At 38.6% G+C, this 26,397-nt stretch overlaps 1 protein-coding gene across 1 annotated transcript; it reads right to left on the reverse strand.

Moving 5' to 3' along the window:
* Window positions 1-1,198: 1,198 nt before the first annotated feature.
* On the reverse strand, window positions 1,199-26,033 carry PPIG (peptidylprolyl isomerase G). The gene is made up of 13 exons (XM_060778725.2): window positions 25,909-26,033; window positions 17,292-17,370; window positions 16,174-16,248; window positions 15,238-15,345; window positions 13,407-13,451; window positions 11,570-11,657; window positions 9,222-9,251; window positions 8,973-9,112; window positions 7,385-7,589; window positions 5,713-5,883; window positions 5,101-5,185; window positions 3,611-3,747; window positions 1,199-2,633 (listed from the first exon to the last, which is right to left on the reverse strand). Exons 2-13 carry the CDS (start codon window positions 17,350-17,352, stop codon window positions 1,520-1,522), a joined length of 2,259 nt encoding a protein of 752 aa, XP_060634708.1. The 5' UTR covers window positions 17,353-17,370; window positions 25,909-26,033; the 3' UTR covers window positions 1,199-1,519.
* Between the last annotated feature and the right edge of the window lie 364 nt (window positions 26,034-26,397).

Here is a 26,397-nt window from a genome sequence, read left to right on the forward strand (position 1 = left end):
ACTTGGCCTTGTCAGGGACAGTGAAACTAGTAAGTGGAGTGAGTCCCTGGGCACAGCAGGGCTCTCTTCCCCTACTTATGAGAAGGCAGCAAGGAAGAGTTGAGGTTTAGTCCCACCTGAGGAAGTAAGAAAAGGAGGTGACAGAGAAAGATAAAGATGGTGGGAGATACTTTACAAAAAAAAGAAAGAAAAAAATGAGTAAAACAAAAACAAAAAGGGGCTCAATTAACAGACACAAAAAATTAATTTCCATAAGCTCCTCAAAGGTCCTGTACCATTCCTGTCCATCAGGGTGAGGGAAAGAGCAACCCGTTTGATGATATATCCCCTTTCACTGCTGGGGAACAGTTCTGAAGAGGACAGAAGCTAGATAAGATGGGGAGACATATGTGCATCAGGACTAAGAGAAATTCACCACATAATATAACTCACTGTATTCACCACGCAGAGTGTCAGGCAAACAGGCAAATGAGAAACAGTAGCTACTGAATGGTTAGAAAATAGGAAATTCTACATACACATTTACTGGAAATTATATTTTTCTTTTTTTTCTGAACAAATTTCTCTTCAGGCAAAGCTGGCTAGTTTTGTTTTGTTTTTTGTTTTTTGGTTCTAGAAGAGGTAAGATAAAATAACATGGCACACAAAATACATTGTGACAGGTAAGTGTGAAATAACACTAAAATGAAGGTTATCCAGTGGTGTATCTACACGGTAGAATTAATGCAATTTGACACCACTTAACTGTCATGGATCAGTGCTATAGGATCCTGGGAGTTATAGTTTGGTGATGCACCGAACTATAGTCAAAAGTCCTTATAAATTAAACTCCCAGAATTTCATAGCATTGGGCCACTGCAGTTAAAGTGGTGTTAAAACTATATTAATTCTACAGTGTAGATGCATTTCAAGATCATGTAATGATCAGCATTTCTGAATCAAATGGATTCTGAAAATGTTTAATCTAAATGGGCAGTACAAATATAAATGCAACTGACATGTTTTCTGATTTGAAAAGTAATGTCACATTTTGATAAAACAGTACCTTCATTAAAATATTCAAAATGCAGATTGCCCCCTTCCTCTGCACTCCCACTTCTGCTCTAGCCTACTGACAATAGTTCTTAGTTTAACAAAGCCTTATTGAAATTGCTGTAAGAGAAATTCCTCAAAATATGAGTAGGCAGAATTCCACTGGTTTAAAGAAATTAAATTTATTTTCAGCCCAATTGACTTGTTTAATTTCAGCCAACTAAACTGAAATGGAAACGCAGTACAGCACGTTACCTTCTGGAAACACAAAAGCTGGATACACAAACCATGAAATATTAAACACAGCACACCATTATTACACATAAAACTTCTTTTTTTCCATTTCAAGTTTATTAAAACTTTAGCAGTACAAATGTTCCAGGTTGTGGATTATCAAAAGACCAAACTGAAGTCCACATTAAAAAAAAGTGTTCCCCAACATGTCTCTAGAACCTGGAGGCAGAATGGAGACATTAAGTCCATAAACTCATCCATGTCTGTCTTCATCAGTTCCAGCACTTGAGTCACGATCGGATTTTTTATCTTTGCCATGAGAATGATCTCTCTCCTGATTCTTTGATTTGAGGGTGGTGTCTTTTTCTCGTGAAGAATGGGTCCTGTCCTTTTCCTTTTCTTTGCTCCTGCGTGAAGATGACTGTTTCACTTCTCTGTCCTTGCTGCTCTGCCTTTTCCTAGAGTCAGGACTTCTCTCCTGATCTCGACAGGGCTTTTTACTCTTACTAGTCTCTGAGCTACTACTGTCACGACTTTTTGAGCGCTTCCTTTTTTCAGCATTTTGCTTTTGGTGAGAACTCCTGTGCTCTTGACTGCGATGCCTATCTTTATTCCGACTCCCCTCCCTCTCAGAGCTGTACGATTCCTTCCTCCTCCTGTTTTCTTTACCTTTAGATCGCTCTGGTGTGCCTTTTCTGTCCCGACTTCTTGATCGCCCTCTTCGTCTCACTTCCTTATCTTTGTGTCTTGAGTAATCTTTACTTCTGCTGCGGTCTCGTTCTTTACTTCTGGACCTGTCTCGCCTTCGGCGGTCTCTGCTTTTGCTTCGTTCTCTTGTCTTATTATCCGAGCCATGCTTGCTTTTGGATTGCTCCCGTTCTCTACTTTTTGACTTGGCATGCTTTTCTCTCTCTTTAGTTTTAGTATGGTTATGACCATTACTTTTAGATCCACCTCTTTTATTCTTGTCCTTACTCCTGCTCCTTTCTCTCCCACGAACATCATTGTGTTTTTCTTTGTCCTTCTCTTTTTCATAATCTTTCTCTTTGCTTCTTGAACGTGTTTTTTTTTCTTCAGGTTTGCTGTGTTTGGAGTCTCTCTCCTTACTTTTTGACACCTCTTTACTTTTGCTGTGGCTTTTAGACCGAGCCCTTTTTTTGGCCTTACTTTTATTATGTTTGTCTTTGTCCTCCTTCCCAGAACTCCTCCTTGTCTCTCTGTCTTTGCTGCTAGATTTGTGGTCTTTTGCTTTCTTTTCTTTGTCTCCTCTTCTACTCGGGCTCTCAGATGCTTTCCTTTCTTTTCCTCTTCCTGGGCTTTTCTGATTTGTGGCATCTTTTTCCTTCTTGTTCTCATTAACTTCACCTCTTGAAAGAAAACAACAACAATAACACCAAGGTAATATTTACTTTATACATTTTAAATTAAAAGAAAAGGAAGTTAATCAAGTCAGAAGGGGAACAGCAAATTAGTAACTTAATCTGTTTTATAACACTTAACACGCTTGCATAAAATGTAGGCATTTACAAGCAAGGTTGAAGGAGATGCACTTCACCATCACCAATCCCATCAGTGCTTAATGGTGGGAATGTCAACCAGCTTGCATCCATCTAAATGTGGATTCCAGCTCTCATAATCCCTCACCAGAATAGGGATCAATCAGAGATGAAGGGAGCTGGACTCCAAAAACAATTGGTAGGCTATGGATTCCCCACCCTGGTTCTAGAGCAGTGGTTCTCAACCTGTGGGTCCCCAGATGTTTTGGCCTTCAACTCCCAGAAATCCTAACCACTGGTAAACTGACTGAGATTTCTGGGAGTTGTAGGCCAAAACACCTGGGGACCCACAGGTTGAGAACCACTTATCCAGGACAAAAGTAGAAATTGGGGAAATTGGCATGGAATCATAGTTAGAAGAGACCCCACGAGCCATCCAGCTCAACCCCATTCTGCTATGCAGGAAAAACACCATCAAAGCATCCCCACAGATGAACATTCAGCCTGTATTTAAAGGCCTCCAAAGGAACTTCCACCAGACTCTGGGGCAGTAAGTTCCTCTGCTGAACAGCTCTTACAATCAGGAAGTTCTTCCGAATGTTCAAGTGGAATTTCCTTTGTTGTAATTTGAACCCATTGCTCCGAACCCTAGTTTCCGGGGCAGCAGAAAACAAGTTTGCTCCCTCTTCCTTACAACAGCCTTTCAAATATCACTAATCAGTACCAGTTTTATTGCTATATAAGGCAGCAATGAATAAAGGTATACATTACTGTCTTCTCATATATATTCAGTTATATGCACTGCCCAACTAGAATTTTAAATAGCAAGGATTTTGATCACATCTTACTTGTCTCCCTTTATCCACCTTTCTCCACTTGACACTCTCATTCTCTGAGCTCTCTGCATTTCCTGTCTCCAGTGGGGAGGAGTCTCGCTGCGTCGAAAGCGATCTCTTGATCTGGATCTTGAAGGGGTCCGATAGCGCTTAAAAAATTAAGGAAAAGTTACCTTAGAATTGTTTGTAGGTGTTGAATAAGTTGTATTACAACTGTTATAAATCTGACTTCAGATTTTTCATCAAAGGATGAATATAACTCTAGGCCCAACTGCTACATTTCACCCAAATGCAGCTACAGAATCATTAGGATTTATACAGATGTTGAGTTACGTTTCAGCGGATCTACTCCACTTCAGTTGGGTTTTTGAGGCCATACACTTGAAAGCAAAATCACTGAAATTTTACAAAATAACATTTTCCTTCATTGTTGAAGGAATGGTGTAAACAACTTTTTTGTAAAGACTAGAAAGTGGTCATGTTGCAGTAATACTCAAAAGAAAGAGATGATGTCTGAGCCAACTAAAATTAAGCACTTCCATCTTTCATTTCAGAATGGTAATTTATATCGAAATCTTTCTTACTGAAATTAATGTCACTAGCACAGGGTTGGCAAGAATAGAGTCCAATGTCCAATTCCAACCAATATTAAGAATTACCTAAAAAGCAACCTCAGATTCAACCATGTGGGTTTAGGTGTTTCGGAGGAAAAAAGGTTTTGTTTATAAGAGAGAATAAACTTTCAGGGGATTCAACTGTCAAAGCTATTCAGGGGGAACAGATTATTTGTACACTTTGGGCAGCCAATGCAAACTCCCAGAAATATTAGGCTGAATTCATGTTATGCATAGACAGGACCAAAGGAGTCCAGCTCTTCCACAGAATAAAAAGTGCATCAGTCACAAAGGGGCACAAATGTATTGAAGATCAAAATGGTTAAAAGCACTGTGGTCTAAGTGCCTAATCCAGTGGTTCCCAGCCTTTGGTCCTCCAGGTGTTTTAGACTTCAACTCCCAGAAATCCCAACTAGCTGACCAGCTGTTAGGAATTGTAGAAACTGAAGTCTAAAACACCTGGAGGACAAATAGTTGAGAACCACTGGCCTAATCCATTGTTTCTGTTATGTGTCTTCACATCATTTCCAATTTACAGTGACTCTAAAGCAAACCTACAAGGTTTTCTTCATGCTCATCTTAAAATGCTGTTAAGCAAAAAAGCAATCTTGCTGGAGTGCAACACAAAAGCTTGTAACAGCCGGCTCCTTCACTGCATAATTACAGAAGCAGAGTGCAAAACTAGTAGGATGTAATACCTACATTTGTGAAAGACATGACACTATGTTACTGTGAGTAAGATGGCACATCTCTCCTATTTATCCTCAGAATGCTTTTCTCTAAAACCTCATCAAAGTTTCCATAAACAAATCAACTCTCAGAAATATTATGCAGTTTTATTCTTATTGCAAGGATAAAACCAATTTGATTGTGAGAAAGCAAGCACACCCTTGGTCCTCTTCCTTTTATTTTCCGTCCAGATCTTGTCACCAACAGTCTTCTCTGATACAACGACTGACAATTCGATGGATTACTGAAAATAAAGAACAGAGAAATGTGATTACAATTCTGGGACAGCTTTGATTTCTGAATTTTCTTTAACAATCATGAAGTTTATATATGCCTAACCAGTTCACTAAATATTTGTAGCATAACAAAGAAATCAAACATATAAATTATAAGTTTTGTAAAGTCCACGAAAAAACAAGCTTTACAAAAAACTGATATTCATCCCTCTTCTTTAGGTATTAGTATATTTTATCTAAGTGTTATGAATTTGTAATAAAGTGTAAAACATTTGTTCAATAAAGTATATTTCAAAAAGATGATACTGAAATGCCTCAGTCCTAATAAATTGCAAAAAGTTAACTAAAATGAATGGATCCAGAACTGAGAATAATATTTTTTCTTTATTGTAAGATTCCTTTAAGCACAATGGATACGCTTTAAATTTTATTTGAAGCATTTGAAATTATGCAGCAGACAACTCTGGTCAATGTAACTGTTTAGTACATAACACAACTAAACATCACTGTGTAGTCTGATCAAACACCATTTTACCTTTCCCTTTCTTTTTCCCTGGTCTTTGTTTCTTTTTCCTTTTCATCCACTTTAGGAGGACTTTTCCTCATGAGGAATCTGTTTTCTGGGACAGGAGGAATCTCTTCTGGACGGACAGTAGAAAGTGGTTGCTGTGATTCGGGGTTTTCTGCTTCACTTTCACTTGCTGAGCTTCATTAATAAAAGAACAAAAGTTATCAACGTGTATTTAGACATAATGGTTTTTTGTCATTTATACATGCCAAAACAAGCATCTCAATTTGATTATGTTTAAGAAATTGTAATAAGCAAATCTGTTTGCTAGTTAAGTTTGTATTCAGCCATAATAAAATGCTCACAAGACAGGGATCTATTTGTATTAGGTTTATATTGAAAACATATCATCTTTTAAACCTAAAGTTAATTTCTCTAAGGTACATCAGACTAGTACATGATTGATCGCTAATTAGTAAAGGTAAAGGCTTCCCCTTGACATTAAGTCCAGTTAGGTCTGACACTGGGGTTTTTAGAAAGTAACACAGCCCAACCAAAAAATATCTTGGTGTCTTGGTCTTTAGGCTTATTTTTGGGGTTATTTGAGACAGTCGCTCAGAAAATTGCACTGGATAGAAATCAGCTCTAGTTTCTTAGCTTAGGTGAGAGCTGGCTGACAGGCTCTTCACCAGGCTAGGCCGCATGGCGCTGCCTCAACTGCCTGGTTCCTGCTGCCTGCTAGGCCGCAGGAGTCGGGAGCCTGGCGGGAGTCTCCCCAAGAGGCCAAGCCACATGGCGCAGCCTGGATTGCCTGGCTCCCACTGCACCATGCGGCCTAGCTTTGTGGGGAGCCTCACGCCCGGCTCCCGACTCCTGTGGGCAGCAGGAATCAGGCAATTGAGGCAGCACCATGTAGCCTAGCCTGGTGGAGAGCCTGTCACTCGGCTCCCGCCTACTGAGGCCTGGCAAACAGCAGGAGCCAGATGATCACAGGGAGCTTCTCACCTGGCGCCATTTTGAGGAAGCAAAGAGGGCAGGGCCAAAGAAGAGGGCTTTGCAACCCCTCCTAAATGTCCAATTGGCCCCTCTGGGGGTCACGACCCCCAGGTTGAGAACCGCTGGTCTAAGGAACCATGAACTGGCTTGAAAAATTTGAGAACCCCTGGTCTAACATTTAATGCACTAAAATGTGTATTGGCCAGTGTAAATCAATCGGGCAGAATAGTCTTATGACAAAGTCAGAAAGGAATATGTGCTATATCTTCCACCTTCCTGCTTGCTCATTGTTGACACAGCAAGAGATATGGCTCCATGGGAGGTAGGAAGGAAATGCAGTTTCCTTCCATTGCTTATCAATTCCTTTTTGGGGGAGGGACAGCTGTTCTGCCTCAACAGTCTGAAAATCTGTTGTGATTTTTCAGGGACAGAGAGGGAAGTCAAAAACCCTTTAAAACCATAGAATATTTTCCTAGAGACCCTGAAATTCCACTCTGAAATTTCTTTTGTAGTCACCATGGTTACACAGACATGTGAGGAAAGTAAATCACAAAAACTTGTGATATATTATTTCTGTAACATGACAAGAAAATGAAAAGAAGTGTCATAGATTCTACATAGCAATTCCCTATTAAATATACAAGTGCAATGTACTTCCCAGTGCTGTGACCAACTCATACTTCCCTTCAGCTTCCCAATATACCTCTTTTTGCTCTTTTTCCTCTTCTTCTTTTCTTTCTTATGTTTCTTGGAATTCTTTTTGTGTTTCTTTTTCTTTTTCTTTGTTTTTTCTTCAGAAGCACTATCAGATTCAGATGATGAATCAGAGGAAGACTTTGAATCACTTGAACTTTCGGAATCACTGGATGAAGACAAAGACTTTCGTCTTTTCTTCTCCTCTTTCTTAGCTTTGAATGAAAACAATAGACAGTTACCAATGTTGGAATTCAACCCCACACTGACCAAGTGTCAAGTCCTCAACAAGGAAGTTACTTAGTTTAGTATAGACCAAGGGTTTCCCTTCCCCCATGACAGTTGGGAATGTATCTATTTCTTCTCTCTTCTCTGTTTCTGCTCTCATTCTGATTGGTTGTGTAGAATGTATATTTTTTTACTGAAAGCCTTTTTACACTTCTTACACTGAAGTATGTGTTGTGTGCTTTGAGATCTCTCTCTGCATATGTGTCACAGGGATGTAGTGATTGGTGTTTTTCCCTTCTCTTTGAAACTTCAGAAGAGATGGGTGTTAGAGTAGCTCAGACCCAGTTCCTTAATATTAAGAAATGCAGTCTTTGTTTATTATTGTAAATAAACCTTTTGTGATTTTAAGATTGGACTCTGTATCTTTGCCTGCCTAAGTTCTTAATTTTTTACAGCCACATCACAAGGTACCTCACACTTTGCTAGCTGTAAGCTGATTGCTTAACTTTTAGTATCCTGTTTGATTTTTGGATGCTCTGCTATATTTTAGGGTAGTTCCCCCTAACAACCAACACCACAAGAGCCCAAACAAGTCTCTTTCATCATTTAAAAATGCCTAAAGCATTTTGCAAATGTATTTATTTACGTTCACACAGCGACAATTGCAAATAAAAGATGTTTGAGAAAAATAGGAACGAATTTACATTTGCCCCCCAACTTTTATGGGAGTTAGGAATATTAGGACAGACAAAAACACAAATGTTGCCGAAACATGCCATTTTTTAACAGGGGCCTTGCTGCACGTTCACAGCTCTGTCTTATGTGATTTGCAGTTCCCATTAAAAAGGACAGCTGACTGATAATCTTACCCACCCTTGCATGGGGGAAACTACAACCGGGTGCCCATTCCTCTTTATCACACCAGAGATCACTTCTATAATGAAATGAAACTGTCAACCAGCTGCTTCCCAATCAGAAGGGGAACGGGCCCCATTGATCACAGTGGGGATTAACTGGTAAGTGGGGACTGGGCAAGGGAGATGTCAGGCAAAGGAATTATTTTTGTTGTTATTATTATTATTATTATTATTATTATTATTATTAATGTTACCCACATCTCCTCATGGTTCGAGGCAGGCACACCACAGTTAAAATACATCACCATAAAATACATACATTAAAATATATTATTATAAAATGCATATATTAAAATACAAAGTACAACTACGGTGGTTCTGCATTCTAAACTGCCCAACTGGATTCCATTGTCTACTGGAGTCAAGAATGAAAGAGTGAAGCAGAAAAAGACGCACCTGTATTACAAAATCTAGTAGACACCTTTAGAAAAATTTGATTTATTTTAGACTTACCTTTGGATTTTGGGATTAGTTCTCCACAGCTCAATATTCGTACTTCTGCATAAGGTTTACTAGATGCATCTGTTTTCTGGTTTTCTATTTCTCTTATAACTTCCTGACCCGAGATTACTTGGCCAAAAACAACATGAAGCCTAAAAGATCAAAGCTTATTTTAGAAAGCTGACATCGTTACCACTCTGAACATTTCAAATAATCATCAAAGTTTTGCAAATTGCAATCAAGATGTACAAGTGCACTTACCCATCTAGATGAGGTGTAGGTTTGGTTGTTCTTAGAAGAATTTAACAAAAGAAAAAATATGTTAGAATCTCTGGAAGCAGGTTAAACCTTCTGTATTATGCCATTAACAAAAAAAAAATAAACATCAAAAGGCACATGTTGATATTGTAGTTCAAATATCAAGGCATAATGTTGCATAAGGTTTCAATTAGAATACTGTAACAACATAATGCATAAATTTGAAGCAATTTCAAACACTGTGCTGTATAGATCTAGTACTCAATAGGATGATTTTTTTTTTGTCTAGGCCACACTGCCGATGAGAGTTCACATCACTGGACACTTTTGCCTGCAAAAGCATTCTGTTCACATACTGCACTGGATATCACATAAAAAGGGTTCAACTAGTTGTACAGTGGTTCCCAATCTTTGGGCTTCCAGGTGTTTTGGACTTCAACTCCCAGAAATCCCAGCCACCTTACCAGCTGTTAGGAATTGTGGGAGTTCTTAGGACTTGTGAGAGTTGAAGTCCAAAACACTCGGAGGCCCAAAAGTTGGGAACCACTCCTAGAACCTTTTTGTCTGACATTTTATTTTCAATAAAGAGGATGTTTTTGGTTTGGAAGGACAATTAGCAATATGAGTGCCCATTTTCAATGGAGAGCAGTACAGCCTAGATACAGGCTTACTATCTCTGTTAGAACTAGAACATGGTATCTTTCGGTAAAGAAGAGAGGAAATTCTGCCCAGTTTCAGAAATATAGCCCTCTTGATGGTGTTGGGATTGTATGAATTTATACAGATAAAATATTTCACCAGAACACAAGCTATTTCATTTATAATCAAATAAATGAATGTTTCAAATATGCATCTGTTTAAAAAGGATAGCTTAAATGTCATAAAATCTAAGTCAACAATCAACATTTACAACCACTCCTTTCAGAGGAAGACACCACCCTACCTAAAGAGTCACAGATAAAAAAAATGATGGGCAAAATAGGAAAAACATAAAGAATTTAAGGGAGACAGACACGATAAGAAAAATATAACATTTCTGACAGGCACAGCAGTACTCAAAATATTATAATATCATCTAGTTATGGCTGGCAAACTTGGGATCACTCTGATTCCAGACTGGAACTTATTAAATAACACAGATTCTTTTTTTCATTATAACAAAATTTTGTTCCATCTTAAGGTGGGGAAAAAGGTGTCTCAAGTGAAGCTTCAGCACCAGTCCTTGTTTCTACAACAAGCCATTTTTTTCAGAATCCAATTATCACAGGGACAGGAAGTGAAGTGGAATCTTCTGAACAGAATCACGGACAGCAAGGCAAACACCACAGGGATGCTAAACCTTAAATATGCTACCCAAAGCTAAAAAATAATATAGTTTTCGCTGGAGCTTCACTTAAAAAATGAATTTGTTATGACATATACCAATTCAACTTAATAACAAACCTATCTTGCTCATAACTTGGGGACTGCCTGTACTGGATATTCCAAAAGGCCTGACATAAAAGGTAGCCAGTTGAAATAGAGCAGAAAATATCTGGACAAAACAAGCACTGCCTCTTAGCCTCCTATTCCCTGTACTCAAAGCCAGCATTTTAAGAAAGTAAGTTCAGAAGAGCCTACACAAGGATCGCAGTAGGCTGTTCTTCAGTATTGTTCAGGTACACACCAAGTTAGCTTCAACAATGGCTACTACTGGACAGAGATGTTTCCTGAATTAGAAGGCAGTGACAGCTTCCTCTAACACACTACTTCTTAAACTGTGAGTCTCGGCCACAAATGGGCTCCCCTTAGCTCAATGTTAAGGTTGCAAAAAAAAAAAATGACAATAGTAAAAGGTTTCTGAATGCCACATTTACACAAATCTGTTAGCAATGTTGTGCAGTGTTTACAGTGGACTCTTCAGAAAATGTTTCATCTATTATTCACAAAAAGGAAAAAACAGTCTGTTTAGCAAGTCTTGCAAATGCTGATTCATTATCAGTAAAGTTTGATTTTTATACCTATTTACTATACCTATATAGCTGGGATCACGGAAAAATTTATCAGGAGGTAAGGGCTTGCAAGTGGGAAAAGTTGCATTAGGCCCTGCTCTAATGCAAAGCTGATCTTGATTCTTACATATAGAATGACTACGATATTCAAATGTATTCCCTATATGCTTTTAACCCTATTTGCTACATCCCAAATAAACATTATGTGCACAGTTAAACTGCATAATTTAAAAGGGATTCATACTTTGTCAAGAGAAAAAAGACTCGGCCATTTGAACAATTCAAAGTTCTTACAATTTGAATTGTAAGGAATATCATCCAAATGCTGAAGAAACACAGTGGAGCTGGCATGATACTTACATAAAAAACTGTGAACCATTTGTATCTTTTCCTCTGTTGGCCATTGAAAGGAGAAATTCTTTGTTGTGCTTTACAGCAAAGCTTTCATCTAGAGAAAGCGTTTGAATTACTTCAAAAATCCAAGTATTACCTTGCACTGGCATTTCTTTAGCATTTTAAATAAGGATTGTCAAACTGCATAAATGCGTCATCTCAGTGCTAAACATTATTCAGTATTCAGACAGGTAAACTAAAGACAGAAAGACATGTACGGTAATTCTCAGTCAAACTTGCAAAAATATTAAAACCATTATTCTATCTACTCCTTGAACAGCACAGAATAAGTGAATGTGTAAACAGAACTACCTTACAATTCAATAAATCTGTTGAGCAAAAACAGTGCACATTAAACTCATTTTTATTAGCTCAAGCAGATCAGTGTTTTTATGAAAACAAGCTCATAATTTTGTCTTATTTGACATTCATAGAAGTCTATAAAAAGTGGTAGCAATAATATGTAGAGGACAAGGGATAAATCTGAGACACAAACATAAATAAATTTGAGTTTTTATAAATAAGTGGTCTTGTGGAGACTTGTTTACTGCAGCTTTGAATCATAAATCGCTCTTCCAAGAAAAAGCCTTTTAAGACTACAACACAATTCAAGCTGCCGGAAAGTACAAACAGAACCATGGTAAGTACCTGTAACCACCTTCCAGCTTTACAAGAAATCATAAAGTCTCTTTTGTTGGACTGTTGTGTACAACTGCCATTTAGTATTCAGCTCCATGTCCATTTTAAGGACCTGTCTAGCCCGTGGGGTTTAAGTTCCATTTTGTTTCTAGAGATGGTATAATGTCATTGACTTTATAAACACAGTTGTTTGTTGAGGCACCATCCGTTAGATGTGAAAACTGAAAAGGGCTGAGGAACGTGAAATGGACAAGGTGTCATGTATCATGTTCCTCAGTTGATGGTGGTAGGTGATCAGACCTAGCAGTTGGTGATGGAAGGGGTTAATGTCAGTCCTAACCCGTGTCAGTTTTAAAGGGCAGAGTAATCTATAAGTAAAAATTTACAGGCGAAAGCAATTAAGGGTGGAGGCATGCAAGAAATAGGATGCAGCTGGGTTTAACTGGATATAAGGAGCTAGCCTGGAGACCGATCTTTTTTTTTGGGGGGGTGGGGTAGTATTTGTCATATTTGGCTGTGGGTGCTTCTGGTTTTTCTCCCAGGTTTGTGGATTTCGGTATCCTGACCTGTCTCCTGGAACCTTGACTCTATGGACTGGCTATTGACTATGGTACAGAATCTTGATCTTTGGACATTAATAATTGAACTCTTCGTGTTTGACTACTGGACTGAACTTTTTGACTACGGTGTTCTCCCGAACCTGCATTGGCGTTTGCTATCAGTCTTTTTTTATATTCTGTGGCTGAGTGCTATTTTTGTTTTCTATTTGGACTATGGAAACAGTCAGACAGTAAGTGATGCTTTAATTAAACAGTTTGACACAAGCTGGGTGTTTGTTTTGGTTCACCTCAGCCTGTATACCAGTAGAGCTCTGGCAATTTGACACAAGGGATAGAAGACTTATGCTCTTCAATAAAACCTTAAGATAAGTAGAAAGGGAGGAACAAAGCTGAGCCACTACATCAGTGGTCATATTACAAAACCACAGAGAAGGAAGATTTTTATTTTATTTATTTTTTTGATCCCTGGCTCTAGAACTTAAGGACAGATCAGGCCATAGTCCTAAATAAAAATCTGGCCTGAAGGCAAGGAACACTGAATACTAATTCCCTAACAGACATATTTATTAAACTAATAACTATGGTAAGGAATTTAATATTCTTACCTTCAAAAAAGCCACCATATATTGATTCTCCTCCCCTTCCATTTCCTGTTACAAAATGAAAAAAATATGACTAATAATAATGGTGATATGTCTCTTAAATGTTTCTTATCGACACAGAAAATATTTTATGAGTGTAGGGAACTTCAATTCCTGTGAAATTAGGTAAATCTTAGAAAACTGATTGTCATGAAACAGAATGAGGCTGTTCTCTATTTTTCTCATCATCTTGTTGTTAACTGTCATCAAACTTACCTCAACTTATGATGAATCTATGAATGAGAGATCTCAAAGTCATCCTATCATCAACAGCCCTGCTCAGGCCTTACAGCTTCAGTGCTGCGGCTTCCTTAATTTGGTCTATCCATTTCCTTTTTTCCTATAGCCTTCTATCTTGTATAAATATGCCTTCAAGTTAGTAGGTGACCCTAAGAATGTCATAATTTTCTTATGCAAGGAATACTCAGAGGCGGCTTTGCCAGTTCCTTCTTCTGAAATATAACTCACAGCATGTGGCATTCATTGGAAGTCTCCCACTGAAATACTAATCAGGGCTGATAGTGTTTAGCTTCCACAATCAGTAGGAATATGGTACATTTAGGTTATTTATTAGTCTTTTCTAGTGAGGCCAGTTTCTCATGATACGTCCAAAGTACAGCAGTCTCACTTTAGTCATCTTGGCTTCCAGGGAACCTTCAATCTTGATTTGTTCTAGAACCCATTTATTTTTGCTTCCAACAGTCCACTGAATACGCAGAACTCTTTTCCAACATCACCTCTCAGATTACTTTTATAACTACACATAGAAATTGGAAATATAACAGCATGGGTTGCCTTCTCTAGTTTCTTAATAGCTGCCCTCTCAAGTCTCCTTCTAATTTCTTGACTGTAATCTCCATTCTGGCCGTGAAAGCCCTCGACAATACAATCTCCATTCTGATCAATAACTGAGCCAAGATATGGAAAATCTTGAACTGTTTCAATGGCTTCAACATCCACTTTAAAGTTATATAAAATAATCTATTTCTGTTTATGTTCAACTGTAAGCCTGCTTTTGCACTTTCTCCCTTGACTTTCTACAGTAACTGTTCCAAACATTTGCTATTTTCGGCTAGCAGTACGGTATCTGCATATCCTTTTCTCCAATTTTCAAGCCCCCTTCCTCTGAGTCTAATTTTACTGAAATATAATGATATATTCAGACCATTGTAAACCATTCTGTTTTGCACATTGAGGGTAGACTCTTGACCTCAATATAGGTTGTACAGGACTATTTATGTATTTACTCTATTTGTATCCCACCTTTCTGTACCCCAAAGGGGACTCAAGGCGCCTTTACATATGGCAACTATTCAATGCCTTTGAACAACGAACAGTTAAAATACATTAAGTTAAAGATTTAAAATTAAATGCACATTAAAACACATAAAACATCACAACCATTATTAAAAATCACACAATCCACAATCGTAATCCAGGGCCATTCCAAAAGTCATTACACATAATTCCATAGCTATTATTGCACTGCAGTTAATCTCCAAAGGCTTGACCCCCAGAGCCAGGTTTTCACTTTCATTCTGAAGGCCAGGAGTGAGGGACCTGCTCTAATATCACTGGAGAGGGAGTTCTACAGCTGAGGAGCCACCACTGAAAATGCCCTGAAAAAAAAGGGAGGTGGGACTGAGGTGGTTCATAGGAGGAGATACATTTAGACAGGTAAGCTGGGCACAGCATAGAGCTTGCCACCCTGCGTGTTTTATTTTTAGGATTTAGATTGCTATTTCATGTACATTTCATATTTGTAAACAATTATTTCCAATAGTCAATGTTATACCTTCACTGAAGTCACCTCCTTGGATCATGAAATCTTTCACAACTCTATGAAACAGACAACTTTTGTAATGCAATGGCTTCTGGGTTGATTTTCCTGTACCCTTTTCGCCTGCAGAGGGAAAAACATTCAAATTCCATCACTTCTAATGAGACAGTTTCTCCACAAACAACCAAAATAAAGTGTAAATTGTAAGGAGCTATCTTATTATATAACTTTCACTCAAATTGTGAAAACATTACATGACGTGAATACTATGTTTATTTGCTAAGCTTCTAATGGTCCAAATTGTCAGACATGTGTACAAAAGTTTCCCATTTCTATATCATATTACAAACTGCTTTGAAACTCTCCTAGATTTCCTAAATGGAAGGAGCTACTATTAAAGATATATATCTCAGATTCCAAAGAGAAATCAGAAATAATTGTGTGAATTAATGATTGGTCTCATCTTACTGATTAAAGAATTGGTTTTCTGAAATAAAGACTTGTCCCACATCAAGCATAATTCCAAATTATTTAAATAAAGGCTTTGATTATGGCTACAATAAATCTATTTCTTCTCTTGCAGATACAATATCTTTAATGAAGCCTATCTAGAAATCAAGCAAGATGCTCAGCCTGTCCTGAGGTTTGGGATTACTTTTCAAACGTTAACAAATCTAGATTTCAAAAAATAAATTGGTACACAGTTCGATTCTTTGTCACTGAAGCCATCCTTGAAGCACAGTTACACAGCTGACTCTTCTATACAGAACCTCAAATATGCAACTGCACTAATTGGTACTTGAAGAATTTGCTTTATGTAAAACAGTCTTTTCAAAGCACAAGGCAGTCCACTCTACAGAAGTGTGACTTTCCTTTTTGAATTTTGGTTCTGCAATGAGCTACACTTTATCAACCCCTGCATTATACAACGAATTACTAATATATACAAACCTGTACAAAGGCAACGAAAGTTTTCACATGTCTTTGGACAAACATCTGAAAATAATTCAAAGACAACTCTTCCAGCTAAAACAAAAATAAAAATACATAATTAAAGGCATATTATTTACACCCACAAATGTTAAAGATATGATTTTGAGGGTCAATAATAAGACTCAGTAGCTGTATTCCAGCTATCATATACTTTAGGATTTCTGTCCATTTAGTATTATCTTCCTTTGCCTCTACAGTGAGAGACATAAATCTAGCTTCATCCCACTTTAACTTTTGCCTTATTAGTTCCTCCACTGCATTTCTGATTTCAATGTAATCGTTCTGAATTTTTCTACAATCCTACCACATATGAGAGAATGAACCTATACCCCCACAATTATGCCAACATTTGTGAGGAAACTAATATGGGGGGAGTGTGCAAGGTAATAAAAGAACAATACAGTGGAAATAAAGCAACCATCACAAGAAACTGGGCACACTTGCGACAAATTAACATGAAGAGTGGAACCAAACAGAGATGCCCCCTTTCCCCAACCCTATTTGCATTGGCCATTGAGCCATTAGCAAACTACAATAGCTACGAGAATGGAGAGACAATGCAAGATGGGATTTGGAAACCTAGTGGTTTTATCTCTCAGAATACATAATTAGTGGTTTTAATAATCAAAGGAAAAGCAAATATATGAATGGCTATACAAAACAAGACTAGTATAAGAAATGGTCTTTTGTAACCGACAAAACAGATGGAAATGATATAGGATTTTGTATTCCAGCTATCATATACTTTAACCAGCTATCATATACTTTAACCAGGCTTTCTACACGGTTAAATCGATGCAATGATATCATTCGGAATTGCTGCTCCAGAAGGGAGGGGGGGAGTGGGGGGCATGGGAAACGGGTGATACACATCCAAGGAATATTTAAAGCATCAATTAAGGTAAAGTGACTTTTGGAACAATATATATTGAGATTACACCTGTATGACAAAAGTTTGTTAATTGAATTGATGTATCAATAAAATTAAAATAAAAAATAAAAGAAGACTCGGTGAGTGCAGCTGGACATTTCAACATGACAAAATGGTACATGGAAGCCAGTAGTGTCTCTCTTACCTGGTACATTATTGATGCCTATGTCAAAAAAGCAACGAGGTCTCTGGGTTTTCACTCCCATGGCTTCCAACCTTTAAGACTGTAATGGAATTACAAATTTTAAGTTTTTATTTCTTACTCATTTGAATGTGTTTTTAAGCCTTGATTAAAGAACACTGACAAACAAAAATATATAGGTATGAAATTACATCGTCTTTTACAGATATAGAAAAGCGAACTATTCCTGTTGCAGTTTTCATGGGACGTAGATCAACACACCACTCAGTACTGCAATCAAGCTCAGATTGCAAGACATTTAACTTCCCCTACACCTTCAAAATAAATTCAGTTATGCTCAACCTGTGTTTGTAAATATATTGTTAACAATTACATTCACTTCCCTTCATTAAACTTTAAGAAAATAGCTACTAAAACTGTTTACATACTAATTTTATTATATCTTGAAAATTATGAATTACATATACATACAGATTTCCTAGGTACAATCATCTCAGGAAAGTTTTAACTTGTTACACTATTAATGTTTTTAGAAATAGAAGATACTCCATGGAAAAATATAGTAATAATCATAATAACTATACTCTTATACCCCACCACCATCTCCCTAAAAGGACTCAGGGTAGATTACATGGGGACTAGCTCAGCAAAGCAGAATAAAATATAGCACAATTAATATACATTGCATTTTAAGAATTAAAACAATAAAACCGAACAACAGACATCATAACAACATAAAAACAACAATAACCATCCACCAATAGTCGAGAACAGTGGGTATATATAGCAGTGGAAAATTCTCCACCTGTATCATCACAAGGAACAGCCCAGAATTTACATCCAATATGAACAACTGTTCCTCAAATAATCTCTAGACCAACTACATCTGGTATACAGTGGGCCCTTGGTATCCACAGGGACTTTGTTCTAGGTCCCCCAGTGTATGCCAAAAAAACATGCATACTCAAGTTTCTATTTAAAATGTACATATCTGCAGATACCCTGAGAAGCGATCTCAGGACATTAGTGGAGGCAACATTGGCAAGGCCAAGGCATCATTCTTCCTGCTTTGGCTGTGGTGCTTCTACTCTTTGAAAGATGGAAGTGATGGTCTGCATTTCCAGCATAAAGCAGGAAGAATGGCCATCTGGGGCTTAGTGCTGCCACCTCCTACTCTCCTGTACACAAGGAAGTCCATCCTAAGATGACTCTGTTACACTAGGTTGAAACACCTGCAGCAACCTTCCCATCCCCTGTGTCTATGGAAGTCAATTTCAAATGCTAGTAAGCTTCTGGCACACATTCCCCCTGTTTCCTGCTTGGAAGTTTGTAACTTCTAACTTGCACACCAGTATCATCCAAATATTGACTTTAATGTATACAAGGCGGGGGGACGTTTGGAATATTAAACATACAACTTTCATAATACAGTACAGTACTCTCAATTAACCAGCATTCATGAGGATTGGAAGATGCTGGATACATGTGGTTTCTGGTTGCCTGAGTTGCTGTTAAAAACTGACCAAATACTATACCATACCATACCATACCATAAACTCTGTCTTGATGTCATATTTAAAAACAGTAATTAAAAGCAAATAAAGACAAACTTATTTACTGTATTATAATAACAGTATGCAACTTTAGTTTTCTTTATTAGTTGCTTGAGTTTTGGTTGATTAAGAACCTAAAGCATGTTGCAAATATAGTCTATTAATTTCCACCTATAATTTATCACCTAAAACTATTTTCAGTGGCCTGCCACAGTATGGTAGCAGTTTTGACGACAATATCACTGAAGAGTTTTGTTTTAGGGTTTAAGATCCCAATGATAACGTTGATGATGGATAAAAGGTTATGTTGAATCGTTTAATGATGATGATTAAGACTGAAGGGCTGAATAGAGAGATAAACTTCCTGTAAATTGTTCCGATAAAAGGGGAACATCTTGATGACCATGTGCTATTACAAAACATATGATGCCTTACATATAACATTATATAACATACATATATGTTATATAATGGAAGCTAAGAGTCCAGGCACTGCTATATCTGTGTTTCTCCTAAAGGAGAATGTATAAGTGTATATATATATCTATGGATGCATAAAATAAATAGCCCAAAAAGAGTACCAAGATTCTATATAGTTCCCAAAAATAATATCATGAAATTCCAAAACTTTATTGACTTGGCTTGTCTGCTTTAATCATTATCATGAGTTGGGCACCCAGGCGGATCAGAAGTCAATACTGGGACACTAGACAGAATCAAACATAAGCAGATGAGTGGCAGAGGCTCCCAATCCTTCCTTCCAAGACACAGCTGTTTTATGATTACATTGAAACTGCCATTTGCTTCCATCCAGTCCAGACCGTCTGTTGGACCATATTCTTCCAAAAATCTGCATGGGAACAGAGATCTTTGAAAAAGGCCTTTTTCATGGTTCTACCATCCTCACAAGCTTGCTAAATGGGAACATGAGAGAAGGACACCTCGATGGCTGCTTATAGGTTCTAAAACTCCTTTCCCATAGATTCTAAAACTCCCCTTCCTTTCTTCCTTGTTGTCCTTTGGCAGGCAGGGACTTTTGGGGACTGACTGGTTTTTTTAAGTAACAGGTTTCAGTAATGTATCATACTGCTTTTTAGATTTTAAATATTTTATTGATATTGTAAACTGATTTTAATGCCACAGACAGTTTGATTATATTTTTAAGAGAAAGTAAAACAATAAACCTATAAAAGCATATTTCCTTTGAATTTGTAAGCTTCCTTAAACCCATGTTCCAGTGAAAAATGGAGGCATTAAAAGTATAATTATAAGCAATTTACATAAATAGGTGAAAAAGTCTAAAATCTGCACAGACCACAAGTTTTGTGTTGAACTAAAGTAAGCAGCTATGCATACAAGTTTTTCAAACAGAAATACTAACCTCAAATCCCTAGTAATTCTTCATACAGGTCCAAAACTTAACCAAAGAATGTTACTGCTGAAATGCTGCTTTAAGAACCAACCAAATTTACAAGAAAAAACCAGATGCCCTCCTATAAGCAAACACACACCTCTTCCCTTTGAGGCCTATAGGAGGATTAGCAGCAGCCGCTTGTGGCATTGCTGCTTGCCTGATATTTCACTACTGTCTACAGGCAAAATCCTATCTATGCAACCAGACCTGTAAATGTAGGGTCTAATATGCCTGGATTGTACTTGAGGCTCTCTTGACAATAGGGCTATAATAGGAAGAGCAAATGTGAAGGACAAGGTTCATTCAAATGCTACAACACTGTGCAAGGGCTCTCCTATATTCAACAACAGTTTGAATAAAGACCACACGGCTTGCTGTGTGAACAAAAGCATGAATTGCACTTTTCTTATAAGAGACCTCTCTTTTCAAGAATTTACCTTTAGGTCCACTGCTCATTATACACAAAGAGTCACCAGCCTCCAACAAAAGAAAGCAGCGTATTCATTTTAAACTTATTTTTGTAATGCATGAATGCACTAAAAATGTAATTCTAAACACATTCACATAGGAAACACTCCTACTGAACTTCATTGCACATACTTGGCAAAATCAATGGGACCTTTTCCTTAAGTAAATTGGCTAGGGCAGATTTGTTTGTAAACAATGGATTTCCCAAAGGCCGGTCACTGCATTTCATTGTATAAGTACAGACCTGTTGGATGAAACTAGAAATCAGGTAGTCCAATTTCCTGTTACTAACGGAGGAAAGCCAGATGCCTTCAGAAAGCTCACAATCTGGCCAGAAAGGCAAGAATACCGTACATATGATAACTGACAAAGGATATTCAGAAGTACATTGCCGATCATGTGAGTTCCCAGGACAGTTCTGAATTAGAACTGCAACCTCTTTACACATGTTGCCAAAATTGCAGAGTATTGCGGTGATCCTGGCAGCACATGCCTGTCGCCCCATGCCCCGCACTGTCCCGGCTTCCCTCATATCTCATCACACGGGGGGAAGCTTCAGTAAGTCGGCTAAACCCACCCTATGGAAAGACGGGAAGCCTCTTGTCATGTGCTGCCAACTATTTTTCGGCAGCGGCAGGGTTTTTCTTGCCAGTTTTGCTATGGAGCCACCCTGGAAGCACTTGTCTGGGATATTATGAGAGCCACCAGGCTCTGTGGCAAAACAGCCAAAACCCTCCACCGCCACCCAGGTGAAGAGGTCCCTGGTGTGGTATACTTTGAGTGCTGGACTATGGCTCCAAGAGACCAGTCTTTGAATCCCTACTCAGTCATGGAAACTTGCTTGATGACCTTGGAAAAGTCACACTCTCTCAGCTTTAGAGGAAGATAACATCAAATCCCCCTCCCTGCCATCGAACAAATCCTGCCAAGAAAACCTATAGTAGATTCACCTCACAAGTCATTAAATCAGGAAACACATGATGGCACACATTGACTAAATCGAAAATGTTCCACAAAAAATTCTGATACATTTTCATCCCCACAAAAAGAGGAAGAGAACTATGGTAGAAAAGATAAACTTACAAAAATGATTTGGAAAAACCAATTTCAATATCAATATCAAATATCCAGAGAGAGGCAAAGTTCTCTTGCTAGGTGTATTTATTTTAAAAATACATATCTGTAATTGAATAGCAAACTAACAAAATAATTAAACTAACAGCAAAAACACATTATCTCAACCTGGTGTTATCTCAACCTTTTCAATGGGTGTCCAGCAGTGGTCACTGTCAAGTGACCTTTGCATTAACCTGTACAGTCGTCTTGCTTATCCAACAATTGGCCAGCAGAACATTGGATAAGTGGAAATGTTAGATAACAAGGAAGGGTTAAAGAAAAGCCTATTAAACGTCAAATTATGTTATGATTTTACAAATTAAGCACCAAAACATAATGTTTTACAACGAATCGACAGAAAAAGCCGTTCCATACACGGTAACATTATGTAGTAATTACTGTATTTATGAATTTAACACCAAAGCATCACAATGTTTTGAAACAGCTGTGGATTCAGGCGGGAGGCAGACTGTATTGGATAATACAGAAAGTTGGATGAGCTAAGGTTGGATAAGTGAGACTCTACTGTATATGTAAATGCTTTATTTTGGTAAATAAACAAACCTTGCTAATAAACCCACCAAAATTACTAACCTATGCATTTTCTTAACTTAGTAAAAGGCTAACACACTTATTTCCAGTTACAGCAACAAGGGATAAAGAAACCTCTATAACAGCCAGGATAGAGAATTTTCCTATCCTCAAGTAAGAGTGAGGGAGATTAGCTAAAAATAATAAAAAATCAGAAGAAATAGAACTGCAAGTGATGGAAACAAGCTACTCATCTGAAAAGCATGGCTAAGTTGAAAGGAGGCACCAGATCAAAAATGGGTTCTGGTAAAGGCTCCAAAAACTGCAACTCCCAGGATTCCATAGCATTGAGCCACGCCGGGTAAAATAGTGTCAAACTGAATTAATTCTAAATTGCAGATGCACCTTTAGTGTGGTTTGATGGTTCAGGTTAAACAAATTAAATCTTTACCTGGCAACTGGATTTTATGCTTGTAAATATTTTAAGCCATGATCATGACAAAACAGTTTACGATCTCTTCCATGCTCCCATGAATTTCCCTTAACTAATTACGACAACAAAAACCAAAATAAAAGCACACCTGAAAACTCCAACACTTCAATCTTTGTTCGCAAAGGGCACACTGCAGCATTCTGATAATTTTAATTGCATTTTACATACTTTCTCTTGTAGTACTTTTAAATGATCTTTGTTTAAAGCAGGGATCCTCTAACTTTTTAAACAAAGGGCCAGGTTACAGTCCCCCAAACTGTTTGAGGGCCGGATTATAATTTGAAAAAAACATGTATGAATTCCTATGCACACTGCACACATCTTATTTGTAGTGCAAAAAACACTTAAAAACAATACAATAATTAAGATGAAGAACAATTTAAACAACTATAAACTTATTAGTATTTCAGTGGGAAGTGTGGGCCTGCTTTTGGCTGATGAGATAGGATTGTGGTTGTTGTGTGCTTTCAAGTCATTTCAGACTTAGGTTGACCCCGAGCAAGGGCCAGGTAAATGACCTTAGAGGGCCGTATCCTGACCCCGGGCCTTAGTTTGGGGGCCCCTGGTCTAAGGACAACCTTCTCAGTGGTGGTACCTCTGCTGAGGAACTCCCTCCCTAGGGATATTAGATCAGCCCCTTCTTCCCTCCTGCAGAAAGGTGAAAACATAGTTTTTTGAACAAGCCTTTGTGAACCTAGTGCAATTGATAAACATGGAACTATGTGAAATCGAATACTGGAATGGCTTAGACAATGTTTTTGGACGACAAGGCTAATAGTGAAAGTAGTGGTTTTATATGTTTTTAAAGGTTTTCGTGTATGTATTTTATAATTCTGTTTTAAATGTTAATTGTAATTTTTACATTGATTTAATAGCATTGAATAGCTGCCTATGTTATAAAGCCACCGTGAGTCACCTTCGGGTTCAAGAAAGGCGAGGTAGAAATATCGTAAATACATAAACAATCAGAAATATATGCAGCATCTGACACACAGTTTATGACACAAGAAAATCATTCTGCATTTAGACAAAATTTCATTTATCTCTTCGCTGCATGTTTCATATTTGAAGAATCTGCTTTTAAGTTCATTTTTAAACAATATATGATACCTGAAAGCTTTACTTCACTCCTCATTCCAATTTAAAATCATTTATAAAAAATGAAATACACCAATTGCAATATATGACACTTCTCATTCACTATTATTATGAAAATAGATTGAGTGGGAAAACCTTCCATTTTTTCGTAAACATATACAGAGATGGTATAGGCATACACAGAACAGAAATCTAATTTATCATTTTTAAAGAAGTGATACTATGTATTTTACTTCAATGTATATAATGGGACTTGAGCATCCATGGAACCAAACCCCAGAAGATACTAAACACACTGCATTATAAAAAAAAGAATATATCGTAGTAATGATGCTTTAATTTAGTCTTGTTGGTACCAGTTTAATGCAGTTCCTCCCCAATTCCACCATGCCAGCTATTTTGCCACTTCTTGCCATCTGTATCTTCTTTTCACTCAGCACTTAGTTATTATCAAATCCAACAACCACTTAGTCTGCTTTCCCTTCTAATTATACGTGTAAAAGTCAGTCAGCTTCACTTGATTACGGACAGGTATTCCTTTTCCAAAATGCTTGGGAGCAGAAGTATTTCAGGTTTAGTCTTTCTTTCAGATGTTTGTTGCATATACATATTAAGGTATCTTGGAGCTGGGACTCAGTTTTAAACACGAAATCCAGGAATCCAGGGTCAGGAATACTCAACAATATTTCATAGAATCATAGAGTTGGAAGAGACAAAGTGGGCCATCTAGTCCAACCCCCTGCCATGCAGGAACAGCACAAAGTACACCTGACAGATGGCTGTCCAGCCTTTGTTTAAAACAGTGGTTTCCAACCTTTGGTCCTCCCGGTGTTTTGGAATTCAACTCTCAGAAATCTCAGCCAGTTTACCAGCTGTTAGGAACTGTGGGAGCTGATGTCCAAAACACCTGGAGGCCCAAAGGTTGGGAACCACTGGATTAAAAGCTTTGTGTTCATTGAACCATCAAAAAGCAAAAGTGCCCCTCTCTTATCTATCCCGGGCCGGTGGACTATTTTGGAATTCCAAGTATGGACCTTTCAAGACAGGCCCTATATTCCAGGTTTTCTGTTAATCCCAGATTATCTGGCAGTGTGGACTCATATAATCCAGTTTAAAGCAGAAAACCTGGGATTAGACCCTGGGATATAGGGCCTGTCTGGAAGGGCTCAATGTTGACTTGCACTGAATCATCCTAGAGCAAAAGTGTCACTCTCTCCCACTGCTTTTTGGAGTATGATGGAATTTTGGGTCAGGAGTCCTCAACAATATTTGTGTTCCCTGAACCATCAAGAAGCAAAAGTGCCCCTCTCTCGCCCATCAGGGCGGACTATTTTGGAGTATCTGGGGATACCTTCCAAGGGATGTTCAACCTGTACTGCGCTTCCTATACCTTCAAGAGTAAGGCCCCCTCCACACAAACATATAACCCAGAATATCAAGGCAGAAAATCCCACAATATCTGCTTTGAACTACGCTATCTGAGTCCACACTGCCATCTATCCCAGTTCAAAGCAGGAAATGTGGGATTTTATTCAGTTGTGTGGAAGGGGCCTCAGAGTGGAACCAAGTTGTGCAGGGTTGGAGGGAAGCAGGGCTGGTTGTGGGTGAGGGGTTCCTGCTTCCCTCCTCCCCCGAGCATATTCCACACAGGCCGAAGCCACAATGGAGGCAGGGCAGCCCCCTTCGTGGGCACACCAGCACACCAACACACCCGCCCCGCTCGCTCCCTCGCCCGCCTTCCACTCCCTCCCATTCAAGGCCTCCTGTTCCTCCTCTCGGCCCTTCTCCTGAATGGACGCGCGGCGTGAAGGAGATTCAAATGAAAGAGCTCCTTCCTTCCTTCCCTCCCTCCTTTCCCGCCCCACTTGGAGGGCCCACTCACGCCCTCTCGACCCCCTCCCAACCCCCCGCGGCCTTCTCCCCAATGCGGGCTCCCTCCGCACTCACCCAGCCTCGGAGCCCTGGCTTCTCCCCGCTTCGGCGCCCCTCAGCAGCACCTCTCTCCCGCCTCCGCCGCCATGTTAGGATCTGGTGCAGCACGGACTGCGTCAATGGAGGAGGAGGGAGGGAGGGAGGGAGGGAGGGGAGGGGCGGGAGGAAGGAGGGGAGGAAGCGAGCAAGGAAGGAAGGAGGAAGCGGGAAACTCCGGGAGTGGAGGAGAGTGGCGGGCCGGGGCGGGGCGGAGGAAGGAGGGGCAGCGAGAGAGAGAGAGAGAGAGAGAGAGAGAGAGAGAGAGAGAGAGAGAGGGGATAGGAAGGTAGGTAGGTAGACAGATAGGTAGATACAATAAAATAGATAGGAGAGATAGATTAGATAGATAGATAGATAGATAGATAGATAGATAGATAGATAGATAGAGGATAGATGGATAGGATAGATGGATAGGATAGGATAGATAGATAGATAGATTAGATAGGATAGATTAGAAACATAGAT

Source organism: Anolis sagrei, chromosome 1 (assembly GCF_037176765.1).
Source record: "Anolis sagrei isolate rAnoSag1 chromosome 1, rAnoSag1.mat, whole genome shotgun sequence".
In the NCBI taxonomy this organism is placed as follows: domain Eukaryota; kingdom Metazoa; phylum Chordata; class Lepidosauria; order Squamata; family Dactyloidae; genus Anolis; species Anolis sagrei.

Coding starts and splice junctions, on each gene's coding strand:
- PPIG (XM_060778725.2), bottom strand. CDS start 17,352: ATGGGAGTGAAAACCCAGAGACCTCGTTGCTTTTTTGACATAGGCATC. Junction 11,658..13,406: donor ATATGGTGGCTTTTTTGAAG/GTAAGAATATTA, acceptor CGCTTTCTCTAG/ATGAAAGCTTTGCTGTAAAG. Junction 7,590..8,972: donor ACTAATCCCAAAATCCAAAG/GTAAGTCTAAAA, acceptor TTTCATTCAAAG/CTAAGAAAGAGGAGAAGAAA.